Source organism: Choristoneura fumiferana, chromosome 8 (assembly GCF_025370935.1).
Source record: "Choristoneura fumiferana chromosome 8, NRCan_CFum_1, whole genome shotgun sequence".
In the NCBI taxonomy this organism is placed as follows: domain Eukaryota; kingdom Metazoa; phylum Arthropoda; class Insecta; order Lepidoptera; family Tortricidae; genus Choristoneura; species Choristoneura fumiferana.
The window spans coordinates 6,739,871-6,761,832 of NC_133479.1; the positions used below are offsets into that span (position 1 = coordinate 6,739,871).

General features: G+C 37.9%; 1 protein-coding gene across 1 annotated transcript in view; it reads right to left on the reverse strand.

Moving 5' to 3' along the window:
- Positions 1-21,962, reverse strand: part of nuf (rab11 family-interacting protein nuf) — a gene marked incomplete in the record, with an annotated part of 53,313 nt that overhangs the window by 4,921 nt on the left and 26,430 nt on the right. Inside the window, 2 exon segments of the mRNA XM_074090890.1 lie at positions 16,312-16,429; positions 16,757-16,795. Of these exon segments, the coding sequence (XP_073946991.1) occupies positions 16,312-16,429; positions 16,757-16,795 (157 nt within the window).

Here is a 21,962-nt window from a genome sequence, read left to right on the forward strand (position 1 = left end):
TCATTCGTAGACGGAGTCGCGGAGGCTATCTATATTATGTATGTATATTCGAGTTCTTTAGTTTTAAATAGGGGAAGTAGGAACCAAAAATAGCAGTGTGTGCAGTTGCACGCCAAGTTAACCTGAATATCGGATGAAATGACGTGCTACGCGGCCGTGGCATGGTTTGCAAATATTTGCACTAAATTAAGTCGCCATTGAAGCCACTGAAATAAGTATTTACAGGAACATTAAATTCACTCTAGAATTTCCTGTTTGAAGTGCCCAAAGCTCGAACTTAACAACTGGGTCAATCAACTTTTTTACCGACACTAATCTGTCCGCGACATTTTTCAAACAATTGCGGATTTTTGTAGTAAAACATATTTTTTTCTGTAATTTAATAGATGGTGTAGGAACAAATAATGCTATCCTACGTAAGTTCAACCTATTAAACCGTGAAATGATCTTGTTGGCAGTACGATTTTTTGGTAACGCCAGTAACAATTTTGGTAACGCAGGAGACGCCCAAAGTGTCGGTAAAATAGTTGATTGGCCCAACTACACCTTAAATTTAAGTACCTAAATTTACGAATCAATTTTTTATAAAATAAGTACTTATATTCTCAATCAGTCACAAGATGTCTAAACATCAAAAAACAATCGTAAACAATGGAAATGTTTTGTAACCGCTATTGACAATCGAAGCGTTAAGAATAACCATAAAATTGGCTTTGCTTTACTACTGCGATCTTATCAAAGGCAAAATTAAAAATGAAGTAGCCTTGCCCTTGCCATATGGCGTTAACTTCAATATCGGAGCTGTGTAGATAGAGAACAAAATCAACTTTGTATGTGCATTGATACATTGTCAATAAGGGCTATCGCGATGAATTCGCCGCTAGAGGCGCTAGTGTAGCGTGAGGTCTCCGAAATGTCAAATCTCATAGTTTTTGGCTGAGTTACGCTACGCGGGTTTAAATATTATAATACTAGATGAAAACCCGGCTTCGCTCGGGTAAAAATGTAGACTCATAATAATATGTTTGAAAAAAATTTTTTGCCACTGTAAGACTCGTACTTATCGAAAAATCTGAAGTATATTCCAGCTAATAATTATATTTTACATATTTAATTTATGCTAACCTACGTATCGGTATTTCACCAGTAGATAGTTCTCCTAAATCTTATTTGCCCAAATAACTATGATGTCTGTCTCATAATCGAAGAAATAGACCTATACGGTACGATTCGTCTGTACGATCAATCTGATGAAAATCGACGAATCGTACCGTGTGTGGGGCCCTTAAAAGGTCACAATGGAGAACGAAATGCAAACCTCTGACACCTGTGACACGTGATGACGTGACACTAACGCCAATTTGATGTGATGACTTTGACATGTTTATTTCGCAACGTCATTATATACTTAGTAATTTATTCAAGTTTATATTGAAAATACTCGATAATCCGAATTTCCGCCTACAAGTTGTCGACTCGGATTGACTAATTTTTTACGCTCTTCAATTTGATGTGCATTTCGTTCGAGTCTACCGTACCCCTTGACGAAATTATTAATATAGATAATTAGAATAATTTCGTGAATATTTTGCAATATCTGAAATTAATTATGGCAAATATGCGCTCCGGGGCAATGAATGTCTGTGTTTTGAGACAGTTTGTCTTTCGGAAACCTTTGTCCTCCCTTTTTTCCGAACAAAACAGGGACTATGCAATGCAATACTGTGGCATGCTCGATATTTATATGGTACGGTTTTAAGGTATATTAAATATGATTTTAATCTAAACTTTGTTTTCACGCCTGTAAGAACAGACTTTGAAAGTCACACGCTTTAAAACCTCACGCAACAGTGCGCCATCTAGTGAGACAAAAAACGATAGCCCTCATTGAGAATGTAATTAAAAAAGGGAGGCCAAAGAGGGGTAGCTAATACAACTGCATGCCCTCGAGGGGATCGTTAAGGAAATCCAATAAGTAAAACAGATTAGAAAATACTAGACTTGTCGAATAAGCTTTCACTGGAAGTGAACACGTAAGTCTTACCGCGCATAGTATCTTTCTCAACAATTGTTCGCAGGAATAAATTAAATTATACTATTGTTTTGTTACCATGCTAATCTTAAATTAGAAAAATACAAACGACCGTAATGTGAGAAACAACGTATTCAGTGAGATAATGCCCGTTATCTGATGCTGATGTAAAACGTAACAGAGAATAATTTGACACTCGCTAATAAAGTATTCTTAACTTGAGTTCACGTACATTACACAACTGGACTTAAATAACATCGCTATCTGTACAGTCAATTTTGAAATTTGGACATGAAAGCAATAAGGACTGACGATGCTGATAACGATCGACAATCACGAAAAGTGATAGCAGATATAGATAGTCAAACTGAAAACGAAGGTTTTGTTATAAAATAAAGAGGTTGAAGGAAGTTTCGTGGATGGAATACCGATAAATCAGGCAGGACTGGTCTGGTACTTGGTATGGTTACGTCTAGCATCGCGTGACATTCGCGCACAAATCTGCTCGGCGACGGCACGGGCAGGGCCGAATAGCCGCGCTCCAATCGACCGAATAAAAAAAACACTTGACTTCGATCGAGTTCCGTTGCCGGAGTCGGTTACGCACCGTCTACTATTATCGTAGATACGGTAATGTAGATCATTGTGGACGAATACCAATCATCCGATCCGTCAATGGCCATTCTGAGAACCCGCTCTGTCTGGTCACACCCGGAGCGTCGCTAGACCAAACTAACCTACTTCAGTTTTTTATACTACAAGGAAGTAACAAAAATATTCAGAATATGCATATAACTATAGATAGTCAAACTATGCTAAGCTATAGTTAGTTCGACGAATTTTCAAAAACATTGTTAATGTGCGGGATTAGCATAGGCTAATATTGATAGGCAAACAATTCAAGGAGGATGACTTAATACAAATTAAAATGCTATTGCTTTGCTATTGCTTTGCTATTTCTTTTCCAAAGAATGACAAGCAAGCCACTAAGTTTCTAGAAGACGGGCATTCGAAGCTGTCGATATAATTCTTCGAGTTTTGTTCCACAGAAACAACTTCGCCTTGATCAGTTATAGGTAGGTAGTTAAGTAAATAAGATAGAAATGAATCTCACTTGATCAGACAAATTGTCGCACCACTGATGAGCCACAGTTTTCTTTCCTCCATTCAGTCCGTTTGTCAAATGAGGGGTGAGTGGAGTTCCGGTGAACAGATCCTCCGTGACGCTTATGTCAGAGGTGATACGGCTGCGGGGCTCCGGCGGTGGTCCCTGCGGCCCCACGAAGTCAAACTGTCCATCCCACATATCATATTCTAGCTCCAGGCTATCCTCAACCTCCACAGGCTCCATTGCGCCGGCCGAGCGGTTGAACAAACCCGATTTAAACATTCAGACGCTCTTGTACCCCCGAACGTGTGCGCAAAATCTTTTTACCCTATAAATATTGCACGATAACTAAAATTACAATAAGATGTGATCAAAACTAAAGCTTGTCTAATGGCACACTAGAAATAAGTTCCCGGTATTGACTTCCACCAATAACCACGTAACATGGGACTATTATTAAATTTGCACTGCATACACGTAACACTGCATGAGGGTCACTTAGTCACATCTCTCACTTAAGCGGTTTCACTAAATCCACTGAAGTCAGTACACAGGCCGTTCACTTTATACAATGGGACAACCAACCAAGAGTCCCTAATTGTTATCATACAAGAGAATTAAGATTATGTCGAGCAAGACAAAACTTCGCCAGTGTAGATTTAAATTTTTCAACGGTTGCTTTGACATCGTATTGTCTATGGCTGTCGATCTCCAGGCAACTTCTTTTGGTGTCTCGTTCGGAACGGGAATGCTTGATTCAGTTGCGAAATCGTGATATTTGATTATTGTAGGAGTAGTTTAGCGTTAACACGTGAGGCCGGTTCAGAAGCGCGGGCGACACTAACCGGCGCGGCGGCGCGCCCCTCCCAGCGCTATCAGCCGCCTCTATGTCAAACAAAATACAAATAAACTTTATTCGCTCCCTGCACAGCACATATGCAGCGTCTGATAGCCAGCTCCGAGGCAATAACCCCTTTCAGAGCTCCCCCAGTCCACTGCATGGGCGCATCTCGTAATTTAACGGATGAGGGCCCACCATTATTGCATTGGTCGCCAGATGGGGAGCGGCACATGCGAGTATCTTGAAGGTTGTTCCATTTCCAAATCTATATAGTCTCAGCAGGAAGTATCCCTTAAACTTTGACTTGACTAGTAATAACGTCAAATTGAGCTGAGGGCTTCGCTCGGTGTGAAAAAACCAAACTTTTGACATTCATTATTATCCAAGGGAATGGAGTAAGACTTTTTGCTGCAGTCAAGCATTGAGATTCTTAAACTAAGACAGGACTTTTCTTTAGGTTGTTTACTTAAAAGAATGCGTATATGGCGTATGCGCAGCGCACTTGTAAACATCATGCCATTCACCTTATCTTCAATGGACACCAAAATAGATACAACATAATCTCACTGTACGTACCTCTTTTTCGGGCCTAATTTGGTATTGAAATGACTCTTAACTCGAAGTATTACACCCAAGACAGATTAGTAAGACTTTATTAAGATTATTGCGTCCGACACTACGCTACGATATTGAAACTAAATTACAATAATTTACGTAAGAATAGATTAACGGTTACTCGTGAAGAAAATGTTACGGAGAGTAAAAAGCATCTAATGCAACATAATTATTATTTAATAAAACGATGTGATACAAGTAGCAAGTAAGTAAGGTTATGACAATTTTTAAGTAATAATTAATGACAGAGCTCAAAAAAGCTATGTCACAGAACAAATTGGAATAGGTAAAACAGTATTATACAAAGAGCTATGCAAACAATTGCCAACTGAGGAACAATGCGATCTCATACATTTTAATACTGTTTTTGTGCGGCCAGCCAGCGTGGTAAAATGTTGAATCGCTCGCAAACAATAAGTGTCACTCAATATTAAAGGAATTCAAACAAGAAGCTTAATTATTATGTATTTGTAAAAGACACAGTTAATTTTGAAATGTGTCTAAACGGGGTATTGTTAGTTTAACTTCTTCAGAGATCATAATGTGTGTCTGACAGGTTAAACTCTGAAACTTTTGTGCGCTTCAGCCGGAACGATTGCAGAAAGCTGAACAAATCTTTTTTCTACCTAGACGGACAAACATATTATTACGAGTTAGTTGAAATTTCTGTAAATAGGTATGTTGAAACGTCTGCAGCTGCATAAGCTTGTCATAGTGATATAATAATGAGCTTAGTTTTCTGCCAAAAAACAGAATTTGTTCTGCTTGTAGTAGAAGTTGATACTGGACAGTGATGCAGTCAAATAAAAAAGTAGTGCTTTAAACGCAAAATAAGTCTAATCTAGGATAGTATAATCATATCAACGCGAAGTAATCCTGGAGTTGAAAAATATCATCTTTTTTAGGGCAAATATTATTTTCATGTGATAGAATAGCCCATTTATTTTACTACAACAAATATTGGCTGCCTTAGCTATACTTTCTAGAACCTCAAATCCGGAAAGAAGGGTAAAGTCAACGTAAAACAACTAAAGATATTTGTAGATATTGAGGTACGGGTGCTTTATCAGCGATAAACACGCACGCAACGCTTCGCTTCCACTTGGTATTCCCCCTGCAGTAGACTCATATATTCAGGGATTAGTCATGCAAATGCGAAGGATAATAGAATTAATGGAACAGGGAGTGGTCATGAGTGGTTATTGAATGAATATTTAAGTACCGTTAAAGCTTTGGACAATAATCCCTAAAGACACATACCTAAGTTACTCGTCTTCAAACTACTAATTCCAGATCTCAATAACATTGAGGATCGCCATTAAATGTTTCTGAATATGGGTGCGTGCTGTTGTTTTGCTATGCTTGGAGCTATGCTTGGAGTTTCTTTGCGCGATAGAATCCGGAATACGGAAATTCGTCGAAGAACTAAAGTCACTGACATAGCTGGAAAAATATGCAAATTGAAGTGGCAATGGGCAGGCCACATCGCTCGAAGAACAGATAACCGTTGGGGGAGAAAAGTCCTCGAGTGGCGACCACGAACCGGAAGACGAAGCGTTGGCAGGCCTCCCACCAGGTGGACTGACGACATCGTGAGAGTAGCGGGAAACCGGTGGATGCAAGTGGCCAGCAGTGGACGTCTTCCGGCTGATGATGATGATGATGCTGTTGTTTTGTTCATAGGTGGATAGGTTGATATAAGTACGGCGTAAATAAAAACATTTGGATGTAATTGTCGATGCGTATCAAAGTATTGTCTTGTCATAAACATGACAGACAAATGTCACTTCAAAAAATTTACTCTAGCGTCACATTATGTAACGCTTATGTTCTTCAAGTGATCATTTTTAAAGTATAATCAAATGTCTTAAGGAACATAATGTGCCGGTACGGTTTCAAATGGTCTAGGGTCATGCGCACTGGGCACGGTGATGACAAAATGACGATGATCTACTATGAGGCTGTTCCGCATTGAAGCATAGGATACAAAGATAGCAACCAGGGTCAAGGTTATTACCTATGTAAGCACTTTGTCGGTAGTACTAAGCAGCTTATCTGGCATATGGTCGATTCTCGCTTGGTATTCAGTGCGTCGATTTCTTTATTTTTACTATGATATTGTATAACTATACAGTTTTTAAACAGCCTGAAAAGTTCCTTTAAACTTTTTGGACAAATAAAAAAAATATTCGAAATTACCAATGACCATAGGGCTGGTGCATTTCTCGTCCAACGTATTGGAATCACGATCCAGCGCGGAAATGCAGCCAGCCTTATGGGCACTCTTCCTCAGGGACAAGACCTGGGGGAATTGTATATATAGTTAATTTATTTTTAGGTTAGTTAGTTTAGTGTAACTTCAATTGTAGCTTTTTAACTATAAAAAAGTATAGCCAAATAAAAAAAGTGTATGAATAAACACTAGAATACCATTTTATTCGTCAATATATCTCTACGTTTATCTTTTGTTTTATCACAACACAATACATCATATTTTGAGTGCGCTAATCAGTCACGAATAAATTGCACATATAACCTTTTTTTTTTCATGGTTAGTCACTGTCCTGGTTTGATAACTTGTTAGCCAAATAGCCCACCAGACTGTGCCAGAATCCACAAACCTAATAAAAAATAAAATTATCTTTATCCAGGTCATCTTAGACTTTTTATGGTATTTCAGATTCCCGCGGTGTCATCTCACGTTAATTACAGGGTATCATAATTAAAAATATCTGATCTAGATCTCGATATAGCGTTCTCAACGCGGTGATCTTCGCGCCCTAAAAACCATTGGATTTTTCTTCAACTAGCAAATTAAAGTTTTGTCCCCGATGGATGCCATTGCCCTATGTTCCGTGTGTTCAACCTTTCATTGTGCCAATACTTATTTTAGCCTCGATGTTTATGGAAGTAGGTTTAGAAATATCAGGTAGAGTCGTTAAAAAATAATCTAAGTATAACGAAATTGATCGTTAGCTGTACTGGAAAAATGTTATTGGATTATGCATAAACAAGATCAGTGTCGATGTTTTTTTTCGATATTGCATACATTGCCGTGTGTTAAGATCAGATAGAGAAGAAAAAAATAAGTTGGTGCTTTTCTACTGTTATTTTCTTTATTTTAATTTTGTAATTTGTGTGGACCTGGTCTGAAAATAAAATTATTATTATTATTACTTCATTTTTCCATGGCAAGTTAGGTATTATCACTCGGATCCCAGAATTAGGCAGAAACGTGTTCATTTACGCTTGTATCAATATCGGATTTTGTTGTATTAAACATATTATACATTTAAACATTGAGAAAACAAAGTTGTCTATCTTTTACTACTTTTATCGTAATAGTAAAAACCAGATATACATTTAAATTATGGATATTTCTTCCAAAATATACAAATGATTTCACACAGTGTAACAGTAACAACAAAACGGTGTCGTAAACTTTTTCGCCGCTAAAAATAGCTGCATAATATCGTAATGGAAATGCGGAAATTCTGTGCTTATAGGCACACCTACATCTTGAGACTCTCGAGTATCATGCCTCATCTGCACACAATGTTTGTTCTTCGCACGCGTTGGCATGACTTTGTGTTTCATTACGAACGTTTTTGTACGTAACACGTTAGCTAACTATGTTGACGTTCTTATTGACGATAAAGATAACCCTTGATTAGAACAGTAACATCGCGGGACCTGGTTCTGTTGACTCGTTACGCAATGTCTCCTCTGTTTTTTATTCAGGTCATCAATCATTGTCAGATTGGTAAGACATGAATCGATATCGACATCGTATCGCTGATCAATTTAAATCTCTTCGTCGTATTAAAATGGTGTAAAACTACACAAAGCCTTTCAGAGATTGATCTTGTTTAACAGTGCAGTAACATTGGAAATGATCCATTTTATCAGGTTTACCCAAACAGTATCACTAGGTGGGATGTTGAGTCCCCATACACCTCATTAGCATAGTGGTTTTAGCATGTATGTATGTAAACTCTTTATTGCACATAAAAATAAAATATAGAAATACAGATAGCATGTCCGTCGCCTGTCTGTCAATCAGTACCTAAATTTTTCAGACACCTTTTTCTTTTATAGATATACGAGTAGAAATAGCCACCAAATATAAAAAAAAACTTACTTAGCAAGTTAGAAAATCACATGTTTCGTAGTATATACGTGGTGAAAATCAAGATAAAAGAATGACGTGCTAGGTGTTTCTTATCATTAGAGCAAGGTCATGCTGGCGTACAACCAACTGCACATAAAAATTGCTAATAATAAAGTATCGGGCCATAAGATGCAAGCCAACTGGTTTTTTCCAAAACATCGAATCACGCGTTAGAGTCAAAAATGAAAATTTTCATTTTACAAGCTTTTATTTAGACCTAGGAAGGACCTAGGCAAACTTTATCAAGGGGCTAGGTACTTTTGATTCAATAGCATTCAATGGATTTCCTGAATTAACAGTACCTTACCTACCTTAGGTACATTATTTTACGTTACACTTTCAAGATATTCAGTATATCCTCCTGAGTCCTAACTTTTTTTAACAGATATATCTAGTACTTACGACCTAGACGTAGGTCACCAGCCTTGTATTTTAGATACTAATAATTTCATCATTATTCATTCATTAAACAATTTGTGCTTTATAAAATACATTCGGCCGTTAATCTTCGTGTTAATTTGTTCTTTATAAAGTACGCGAGGACTCACGATGATAAGTATTATTAACATTAAATTATATACTATTGTTGGTTGACGAGTGTTGTAGTTGCAATGTGGCCAAATGACTAGAGCATTTTACTAATAATAAAGACAAGACTTAAGTATAATATACTGAGCGGCAAAAAATCTGGCCCTCAAATGTATGCAGAATCGGTAACTTTGTATGAAGGGTGGGCCAAATTTTGTGCCGCTGAGTCGCTGAATATATAACATAAAACAAAAGACTGTCGTATAGTAACTGTGCATGTCCCTTTAATTAAATCATGATTATGGAAGACGTTATTTTTCTCATTGATTATATAATTATTAAATAACTAGGTACAAGTTGTTGTATTTAATTTAGATTTCATTTATTTGTTCGTTGAAATTACATTCCTAAAATATCATATCATAGCATCTACGAATAATAATTCATAGCGTTTATCATCTGCCAAGTTCTGGCCAATGACCTTGCCCAAAGGGAGCAGGGCATACAATAACGTCCCGCATCATTTACTGTCCCTATAGCCGGAAACGTCCATGTGCGTGCATCCGGCACGGCGTGATAGCGACTGAATTAATTTAGGTAATTAAATTATTGATACGTGACTTAATCCATGATTAAAGCAAGCCCCTGTGGTGGTTGATAAATCTATGTATTAGTTTATTTTGTATTAGATTCATCAGGCCTACGTGTCTGTTCCAGACGAATTTTGGCGTGTTGCCTGTGCACAATGTCTTTGGTGGCTGACCAGACCGATGCGAGAGCGACATGTTCGCCCACAGGCCAGACAAGAGAAGTCTGCGGATGTTGGTGCAGAACCGCCTTAGTGTCGTTTCTGTTTCTTGTCAGCAAGTGCCTTGCGCCAGGCTTCATCGCTATGCTTGCGACCCTCCAATACACTTTCGCGCCAATCTGTGCGTTTCTTCGCCAACTTTTCCCAGTCAAGGTGGTCAATTTTGAAGGCGGCTATGTCTCGCTTAGCGCATTCCTTAAATTTGAGCAAAGGTCTCCCGACGATGGCCACTGCGCCGAGCAAGACATGACGTGGTAATCGAGAGGGCTCCATTCTATGCACATGCCCTAGCCAACGTAAGAACGCGTAACGTAACGGTAGTACCTATTAGATTCAGTATTCAGTATTTATTTATTGCAACACCTTTTACAAAAAAATATAAAAAATGATGCCCTGTTGGGGCGCGGCAATTTTAAAATTAATTATATTAGGTAATTGACTTATGTACATAACATATTAAGCTATTTTAACCTCATGTATTTTTTAGGAAGAGGTTTAAGGGACACTTATAAATTAACTTTATATAATTAAGGTATCTAAATAAACTACTTATACATTTATCTAGAAATAACAAACTTAGAACTTATGTGGTATCACAGAATGAATAGATAATAGGACAAGTAATACCTAGTGCAATGAGATCATCTTTAATGACAATAATAATAACAGTATAACTATTTTTCTTTATTCTTCTAAATATTCATTTATACTGTAGTAACATTTCCGAGTTAAAAAATTCTTTAGTAGTCGTATAAATTTTTTATCTTTTGTTTCTGATTTTATTTGGGTAGGTAATTTATTGTATACTTTACAGACATGGCGTAAGTACCGTGTGAATGGATTTTGAGATAGGATGGAGGCAATTTTAATTTATTTCTGTGGGCGTAGTGAGTAGGTGCTTTGTTGATTATCTCTCTGTATGAAATAATCAGGGTATTTGTGAACAAACTTGCATATTTCTAGTATGTAAATGGAAGGTACTGTTAGTACTTTATGTGCTTGGAAATGGGGCTTGCAGGTTTCAGTGTTGGAAATATTGCTAAGATCCGGATCAGTTTTTTCTGTGCAGTAAAAAGTGTCTGAGCATCTGTACTATTACCCACAAGATGATACCGTAGCTAAGCCACGCGTGGGCATAGGCATAATAGGTTACAAGAGCAGCGTGTAAGTTAGTGGATTTCTTAATCTCTCGTAGAGCGTACGCAAAGCTAGACAGTTTACCTCTTATCTTTTTAATATGTGACTTCCAATTTAGATGGGTATCAACTACTAGTCCAAGCAGAGGAAACTCGTCAACCACCTCTAATTTAAAATGTTTGTAGGAATAATTTATGTCTAATGGGGGTTTTTGATGCGGATAGTAAGTCATTATTTTAGTTTTTTCATAATTAATTTGTAGGTTGTGGTCATTCATCCAGTTAATAGTTTTTTCGAATATAGAGTTTAATGTGTTAGTTAAGTTAGAATTGTTTTGACATATTGTGAGAAGAGAGATATCGTCAGCAAATAAGATACACGGCTCGTTCATAACTTTTGGTAGGTCATTTATGTAAATTAAAAATAAAAGACATTTAAACGTGATCAAACAGAAACAAAAGTGCCGGTGTTTTAATTCAACTACTTTCAGCCAAACGATAGGTAGGTACGCTATTTATTTATACCTACACCAATTATAAGAAGTAACGGTTGCATACTAATGCTAAAGTTAAAGGACTTAGGTATATTAAATATAATGACCCGGATAACTCACGTCTTAAATCGAGTTTAGCTCGACATGTTTGACTTAGGTATACTTGCTTTTGCGTAAAAACTAACTAATTTACCGCCAAATTCGCCAATAAGTATACTTACTTTTACCGATACTACTGTATCGGTGCCAATTGGCCTCTTAACACAGTCGTGTTTCAGAATAAATTAACTAAAAGCATGTAAAGTACCTTTTGCGAACATATCAGCTGGTCCACTTGCGTTAGTAAAGAAAAATAAGTTCTACTGTGAAGAAAGAAATTCAATTTATTTCTCTTCTTCTAGCATATATGTGTCCACTGCTGGACATATGCCTCTTCCATGGATTTCCATGTTGACCGAGATGCGGCGAATCTGGTCCAGGTTGGTGATGTCTTACGGATATCATCCGCCCATCTAGCTGGTGGTCTTCCCACGTTTCGGCTTCCGATTCGGGGTCTCCAATGTAGCGCTTTCTGACTCCATCTATCATCCCCCGCGCGACAGACATGACCGGCCCATTGCCATTTAACTACGTCATAATTTCGTTGCTTAATTTTAAGATTTAAGAAAAAAACGTGTCCAATTGTTTCTAATAGGTAATCTAACTGCCAGCCCGACAAATTAGATTTTTTTAGACCACTAGCTCATTGTAATAGGTAGATTAAAAATGTCTTTTAGTTGAACACTAGAAACGCGCGTACTCTCGCGTGGGTGGAACCACCATTCCAATTGTACTTTTACGCAAACTTACGCGTACACCCGACACCAGACTGATCCAGTTAGTGACGCGAACAAACCTATTGTCAGAAGTGCATAGCTAACTTTGCACTTCACGATCACAACTATGTAGATAATGCACAATAGGTCTCTGGAGAAACAGCATACCTACGGGTGTAATTTGCAGTAGGAAGGGCGTCTAGTAATCTAAACTTCTATACAGAATTGGTAATTCTAGGGACAATAGTGAAAGTTAATTAGAAACAACAGTTAACTTGAAGCTTGTTATGTAAGGCTTGCGATTATACTCTTGCTAAGCAAACGTATGAGCAGTCTTCCGTACTATCAGCATCAGTACCTACTCGAAAAGGTTTGGATACATTTTCTGTGGCTAGTTTATTTATTTATTTCCATACATTAATAGTATTATATTCATGTAGTTATATGGAAATAAATAAATAGGTACTATATAAGACCCTAAAATTTATCCAAATTCACTTTTATTACACATGTTGACACTACTTATACTATCAAATTGGAGTCTTAAAAAAACGTGCCAATGAGCGCCGAAGCAACGAACAATAGCAAACTTGCGTGCTGTGGGTGGTGCATAGTGTGGGCGGACTGTGCCAAGGATACCGGGAGCCGCAATGTTCCTACTTGCTAGCAATTAGTTAAACACTTGCATTACGTGGGGGCCACATAAAGTATCCACCACTTCCGTCTGGATTGCTACCACCATCTTGCTCGCTAATCCTGCCGTGAAGCAGCAGTGCTTGCACTGTTGTTTTTTGGCGTGGAGAGTAAGACAGCCGGTGAAATTACGGGCACTTGCGGTATCCCATCTTAGGCCTCTAGGTTGGCACAAATCTGCAATACCCCTGGTGTTGCAGATGTTTATGGGCGATGGTGATCTCTTACCATCAGGAGACCCATTTGCTCGTTTGCCCTCCAGTCGAATAAAAGAAAAGAAAGGATTTGGAAGCGCCAGGCCTCTATAAACGATTTGCGCTCCTTTCAATCCTTGATTTGACTTCGATGAAAACTTTTCTTTTTCATCTCAAATTTCGCTTACCTGCTACATAGTTTTGGTACATTGAGGGGCTGTTTCACCATCCATTGATTAGTGTTAACTGGCGGTTAGGTGTGATGCCGTCTCTATTTGTTTTGTTCGAATAGACGGAGACGACATCACATTTAACCGTCGGGTAACGCTAATCAATGGATGGTGAAACAGCCCCTGAATCAAGTTTTCTAAATCTTTAGTGATGTTTCAGATTAAATGCATTCCAACTTCATCGCTATAAGTAGAACTGTGAATTGCCCGTAGACATATTTTAATCACAATAGCATGCAGTTTGCGTGGTAGTTTTACTGACTGTAATGTATTTGCAGTCGCAATTGTCAGTTATATTTCATTTTGAATTAAGTCATTTTGTGACAGACGTAAGACCAGAGTTCACCACTTACTACAAAGACGGTTTCTTTTTAATCTAACATCTCAATAGGTACAGATCGATTCACATTGTATATAATTTCACATTGTATATAATTTCACAAGAGCTGCACGAATCGAATGGATTGAACGAAAGTAGGTATATAATGTCACTTACATTTGAAATTTACGACGAGCTACGGTGAAGGAAAACATCGCGAGGAAACCTGCACACACCTGTGAACTAATTCAATGGTATGTGTGAAGTTCCCAATCCGCACTGGGCCCGCGTTCTGAGAGGAGGCCTGTGCCCAACAGTGGGACGTAAATAGGCTGAGATGATGATGATGTTATTATGTCACTTAGACATTTTTGTTGGAAAATGACAGATGCATGACATTTTTATATTCATTGTGTGAATTGTATTCAAATAGGTAGGTAACACACAGATACTTTCATTCACTCATTCAATCCATTCGTGCCAGCTCTTGTGAATCGACCTGTACCTACACTACACTACTACTACTTACACACAGCTCATGTAGGTAGGTATCCATAAATCCATAACATCAACAATTGGGGAGTCCTTATATCTAACATGGACGTCCGACGACTGATATGATGATGATGATGAATTTCATGAAATAGGGGCTGGAACTAAATCAAATAATTATCGCAACAATATTTCAGAATGTTTTCAAATATTCGCTGCGGATTCAAGATTATTTCAGAGGGTGTGAGCAATACTTGTGGGCTATTTCGCGATACCATCATCGACTTGTATGAATAAGATACAAAGCAAAATTGGCGTAATGCCGAATGAATCATGGAGGTATTTATAAGAATACACTCCCCTGGTAGGGAACGAAGAGATGAAATGAATTACAATAACCATGGTGCATGATCCCGGCTGAGAAAACTAGAGAAGGGATTTATTGTTCAATCAACTTATTAGAATAAACCATCACTTCGAAATAAAAGATCGTCTAACGGTTAGATTAAAGGAACACGAGGCAACGCTAGAAAATATGTGTAGGTAGTTATGAACGTTTTATCTAATCTTGTTCTGCACATAATCTACTCAAGCACAGCACAGGTAAATAGATAGGTACAGTCAAGCCAGCATCCGATATTAATAGTTCGTGCTGTGCCCGGTTTTAGAAAGAACGTCGTCAGGTGTCATAAAAGGACATTATCAGAATAGTGTCTTTGACCCCTGGTTATGAATGATATATGATGTGAGAGTGGGCTGAATGCTCTCTTTATTGTAGCCAACTAAGAATACCGGACTCTATCACTGGTGGTGTGGAAGGCAAGGGGTAACCATCACAATATTTTCCCAAGAAAGTCGTCATGCATGAAGGTTCACTTCTGATCCTCAACAGACGACCACAACCACAACCACTCTGTCAAGAGTGTAGTAACTTAAACAGATAGAAAGATATCAATTGTCTTCTCTACAGACGTTAAGTCACAGCTATAGGCGGTGCCAGGCCTGGCGTATTCGTAGAAGCGTAATGAACAGGTCTCATGTGCATGTGGGATTATTTGATTATTGAAGGAATTATTCCTGTAAGTAAAGAAACAAAAACACTGAGCCTTTTGCATTACTTAGCTCTTTTGCATTAGGTACTGCAGCGCACACAGACAATAGGAGGTAAGAAGGAAGGAGTGTAGGTAATCCTAATGGGTGTGTGGCAGTATCTATGAAATAAACGTTTTATCTACTAAGTAGCTTATTCAATCTAAAAAGTCTCAGAGGTTCCGGTAAAGTTACTGGCGATGGAACTATTGTGAACAATTTCACGTACCTACCTATGTAATGTGTAGTAAATCGATATGTTAAAATATCGATCTCAATGGAATCGATTGGTTCAAATTGGCACTATTAAACACACAGGAAGGAACGCAGTCACTGATGTTAATAAAAAAAACAAACAATGAGTGATCAGGTTACTACGAGGCAATGCTGTTTTCATGTAAATCAGCTATATTTTCTAGGAAAATTCATTCATCACTTTGTCATTTAATTTAGTTGGTGACTACGTAATCTGATGTCACAGGTGAATCAGAATAGCATGAAAGGCGGAGTGGTTGAGTTAAGCGAAATACTGATGCTATCATTCGCTGAGCTTGTAGCCAAAAAACTTCTCAGGCGCATAAAAAATGTACTGACATAAATAAAACAAATGTAAATGTTTTTGAGTTTAAGTTTTAATTTTATCCAGGATGCATCTCACATCCTGTCTCACCACGGCTAGGCAATTCGATTATGTATACTTACCTAGAAGCTGTGTGTGATATAAGATACTATTAGTACGTACTGACCTTATAATTGAGACCTTGGACGTCCTCTTCCAGTGACACATCGGAGTACATGTCATCAGCGGGTTCACCTCCCGAGCCACAGCCCGACGAGTTGAATGACGACGAACGGTACAATTGACTGGAACAATAAATTACTAATTAATAACAATAACAATGAACTGACATTAGAATAATGCAAGAAGACCAAGTGGAGTATCTGAATCAAGATGATTTTGTACAGTTTTGTGAGTAGAGATTTTGAGCGCCATCTATTCGCAAGTAGATAAACTACTAAGTCACTCAGGGCGTATCAGTCGCCGCGTGGCTTGCTTGCTCACTTCTCACGTTGTGTCGCCGCAGTGCAACAGATGGCGCTCTGCTTAAAAAATATGTGAGGCCCAAGTTAATTTAAAATCGCTTGATTTTATATTTTTCATGCTTTTCATTAATAACATAAAAAAGTTACCTAGCTAAGACATTGGATCCAAGTTGTCGCTTCCCAGAGCTGAAACAAAGAGTAACATAAATGATTTGCAAATTATTTGTTACATGAAGGTGCCCAGGATATCAAACTGGGTTCATTAAGCATTTCAATCACGCGGCTGATATGCGTCTGCATGATGTAATGTTGGTAAAAGCAGGTTCAATCGTTTATAGTGCTGTCAGTCAGTCTCAAATTACAAATAAAAATTACAAACAAAAGATACAAACAGAACGACATTCACGGTGAACTGTAAAAAGATTTTATTTGCAAGTTAGCCATTTTAATTCTGTTTATGAGAGGGCTTGGGTCGTAGTTCCCACGCGGTTCCAGTGCGGATTGGGAACTTCAGGCACACTATTGAATTTCTTCACTGGTGTGAACATGTGACCCCAAGATGAGAATGAGAATGAGAATGTTTTATGGTATAACTGTGTACATTAGGATGAAGAAATAATAATACTAATAGAGGATGTTATTCTTTAAATATTTAACGTTCCAATGTATTTTCACTCATAAATTCCGAAAAATTCAGAAGAGCTAGTTAAGGGTTCGAACCGACGACCCTCTGTTTTTCTTAAAACTTCACCGAAAAGCTCGTAATAACTTTAGTACCTAAGTAGTAACCTACATCATTCTACAGAAGAGTTGGGGTTTACAAACTACTTAGGTTGTGGACACACAACATTCGCTGAAAGGGACATGCAGTCCAATCGTTCTACCGTTATTAAGAACCTACCTCATTAAACAGAGCACTCATATAACTCGACAATTATCTTCATTACTAACGCGTGTCCGCCCAGTAATAGCGTTGGTTCCAAAAGGACGGAAGTACAGTTGCATTAGCTTACACATACGCCTCTTTGTAACTAAACTTTGCGCCGAATTGAAAACTACTAATCTTAGCACACAGCGACGTTTCAACGGCATTGTAATAAAGTAATTTTTTGCTTAATCTGTGGAATTATGTACTGGTTTATCTATAATATTCGGTAGTGGTTTGTACTATTACTTATTCTGTGGTAGCGGCACATTCTCTTGTAGAAATAAGGAAATATTGCTGTATACGCTACGCATACTTAGATATACGTAACGGATGTATAAATCGTTTTATTTCTTTTAACGATCAAGTCTTAGTTAAATTACGTGAACGGGTTTTGTTTAAATTTGGTTTACTTGGTTTTTTAATTAATTTTATCATGATTTTGCATACACGTGCGCTTACGTAATTTTTTATGCAATACATTCCATTCATCTAGCATCGTAAAATATTGCAATGCTCATTTTCCTTTGAAATATAAAAGATAAAGCCGAAATAGGAAGTCCGGCTGTTCAGTAGGAAAGTTACTATAGGCATATACACTAGGTAGTAGAAAAAACACGACCCTCTTTCGGGCAGTCGGGTAAAAATATGAATAGGTACTTGTCAAGTAGTCCCTTTAATCCCTATAATGTAAAGTTTTCCGATTAGAAACCAGTTATTGGCATGGTCATATAAGCGTAACTCGGAACCATCGATAATGGCATGCAATTTGCAGGACGTCCGATGGGAGTGACAGAGAAAACTGTGTGCGAACCGTGACGTCTATGAAAGCGATCGGTGCAATGAAAAAATACTTCCCTGAGTTATTTATTGTTTGATGTGTGCTGTTGCCAGGGTTATCCCTTATGTACCTAACACACCTAGGTCGCAAATACAAAAATTACCTCATGATATTATGGGCATCATTATCAGCCGGAAGATGTCCATTGTTGAATAAAAGCCTCACTCTTTTAACGCCACAATTGTACGACAACTCGCCACTTGCATCCACCGGTTGCCCGGAAATCTTTTACGACGTCGTTAGTACAACTAGTTATCATACAGGGTGGAAAGTTGAGATGGGGCAGCAAGGGCAAGGGCAGCTACTAGATCCTTTGTTGCTACGCGAAAATGCTCTTAGGAGACCTTTACTAACTTCTTGAGTGATGACAATGACATTCACAGATTTGAGATAAAATGTACAGTCAGCGAGAAAATCGACAGATTTGACTTTTTTTTTAATGCCAATAATCGGTTCCATTACTTTTAGGATTAAAATACTTTTTGAGACCAACGAAGGTTAGAGTACTAGAACACCCACAAATCAGAGAAAACTTTTTCCATACCTACTGTTCGTAGGGTACTAATTTGCAAAGTGAAACTTTCGCATGTTATTTTTTTACGAATATGAATCCTTTATGCTTAAAGAAAATTAAACAGTATGTAGACAACATTTTAACTAGTCTCTTAACCCAGTATTGCTGCCCCATCTCAACTTTCCACCCTGTATAGTTATCTTCGAGCGATGTGGCCCGCCTATTGCCACTTCAAATTGATATTGTGGTATCTACTTGATATTTCGGTTTCCATCGCTCCGCAGGCGATTCAGTGTTTTTGAGGGCCACATGCCCGCACGCACTTGGAAGAGTGGAAAGATGTCATCGCACTCATGCAGCGGGTTTAGTACTGAGTGCGCGGGCTGAGTACGCGATTCTCCTATACTACAAATATTATAAATGAGAGAGATTGTATTATATAATAGAAGAAGTCACGCCGTGCGGCACTTATTAGCTCGGCGTGACGTGACGGACCCCCACTCCCGAACTTTGATGCGATTCATTTTTAAATTTTTCAAAAATTACCGATACCGCTGATTGCGCTCTTGGCAATCCGCAGCATGTGCATGGCGTGCGTGTGCAGCGCGCGCACGGAGCAGCAGCACACCATGCAGTAACAAACTCATTTACCGACCTTGGGCTTCATGGCATGAAAATTAGTACGGGCAATGACTCATTTACCGACCACGGGTTTCATGAGAAGCACATTAGGGTCGAGGGTTTTATTTGGGGGTTGCAACCAAGGTAGCCTGCATGTTAAGACACTGTCTACGAGCAAGTGTGATGAAAAGAAAAAAAAATCGCATGGGACACTTGACACCAAATTGACCAAGTCCCAAACTAAGCAAAGCTTGTACTATGGATGCTAGGCAACGGATAAACATATGTACTTATATAGATAAATACATATTAAGCATCCAAGACCCGAGAACAAACATTCGTATTATTCATACAAATATCTGCCCCGGCCGGGAATCGAACCCAGGACCTCAAGCTTCGTAGTCAGGTTCTCTAACCACTTGGCCATCCGGCCGTCAAATTGATACTTGATTGACTAAAGAAAAAAATCGTGTCCATATGTCGTGTCCAATATTATCTGATACATTATGTAACTGTCAGACTAAATAGAATATTTTTTACTCAAGAAACTACCCAATTGGCAGCGAGGGACGTAAGAAAGCATACTTAGTACAAATATGGAGGAATGTTCGTTCATTGCTAGGCTGCCTGTGTTCAGCTATGGCCTTAAAACAACGTGAACCCTCGATTAGAGAAAGCGTGGAGATGTGCGGTTTCTGTCGCGGATAGCGTATCACAACTAAAACAATAACCGCGCCTAATATGGGCTATACCTGTGCACCGATGTCTCCAAGAGTCCGAAATATTGTCACACGAACGTGGTAAAGTTCTTGTGTTGTTTATAAACGAACCGGATGGATACAAAACATGGGCAATATGATGGGAGCAGTAGTTATTGTCTTCAATAATAAAATTGTTCAGTAAAATGTAACGTCTCTCGCCTTTTTAATCGACTTTAAAAAACGGGGAGGTCAATTCGGTTGTATTTTGTTTTTATTGACCACCAGATAGCCTTGTGGTTAGCAACCTTGAATATGAAGCTAGAGCTCCCGGGTTCAAATTCCGGTAGGAATAAGCAATAAGCATTTGTGTGATGAATATGATGGTACGCGAGTCATGGATGTAATATGTATTTAAGCATAATATTTACATTTACCTATCTGTAACAGAGTATTTATTTTAACCGTTGTCTCTCATTCAAAGGACAAGCTTTGCCTATACTTGTTTCGGATAGGTATTGAAATAAATGTAAACAAAACAACGTCAATTGGTGTCTTAAATATTGAAATTCCCTCATTTAACTATCTAAACATTTATATTTCTGTATTGAAATACACTAGTCTAGTTAGTATTACAATGATAGATAAGTAAAATATTTTAAATCCTTGAATGTACCAAATCTGGCAGCTGAAGTTTGTTTAAATTTAGTTAAATACCTATCCGAACCAAGTATAGTTCTGGGCTAGATCGGTCGGTAAAATTACCGCCAATATTTATTATAGGTATATATTTATTTAATAATCTTAATTTGTTAGTCACTAACAGTAATCCATCTAAAACAAAAGTAGAAACTTTCCTAGAACTTAGTCATATTTTAATAACTAGGCTATGTTCCCAATTTCATCTGCCAAGAACGCATTTGTCGATACTGCGGAAACCAATTTTCCGGGATAAAACCTATCCTATGCCCTTGCCAGGGTTTCAAACATCTCCATGCCCAATTTCATCTATTAAATTGGTTCAGCGGCTTAAGCTCGAACAGACATGTTATTTTCTCATTTATAATAATTTGTAAGGAAGTGGATTACTTAGTGGTTAAATGCGCTTCTTTTTCAGAATTAAACAATTAATTATCACTAAAGATATATCTAACTGATATAATGCAATTATATCAATTAATATAATCGCGTGTGTGTTGCTAATCTATTATTATATTACTACCAGTATTTATCTACTTGTAAAAGTTTCAGTCAAGTAACTGCGATCGTTTAAGGCAAACTTGGCAGTTGTTGCATGGTTTTTGACCTTGAATGAAACTACTTAACGAGGCTCAATTGGCATTCACAATCTGGATAAGTGACTTCCCTGAAGATTTCTAAAGGGATCAGCCGTGGAGCATTTCTAATTTTAATTCCCGATGTAAAATAGGGTTATTATAAGTTTACCGGAAGAATCGATTCGGACTAGCTCATTTAATTGCGACAATTTTGAATTAAGTGATAGTAAAGTCGGTTAAGTAGTATTATACTCTGATATTGGACTTTGAATTGAAAACGAAGGAGGTTCTGAACTTTTCTAATTTTAACTATCAACAACCTTTGACTATCTTTGTGATTTGGGTACCTATCATGTTTTAATAATAAATCATCATCATCCCAGCCTATATACGTCCCACTGCTGGGCACAGGCCTCCTCTCAGAACAAGAGGGCTTAATAATAAATAATATACCTAAATAAAAAAAAAACATCATGG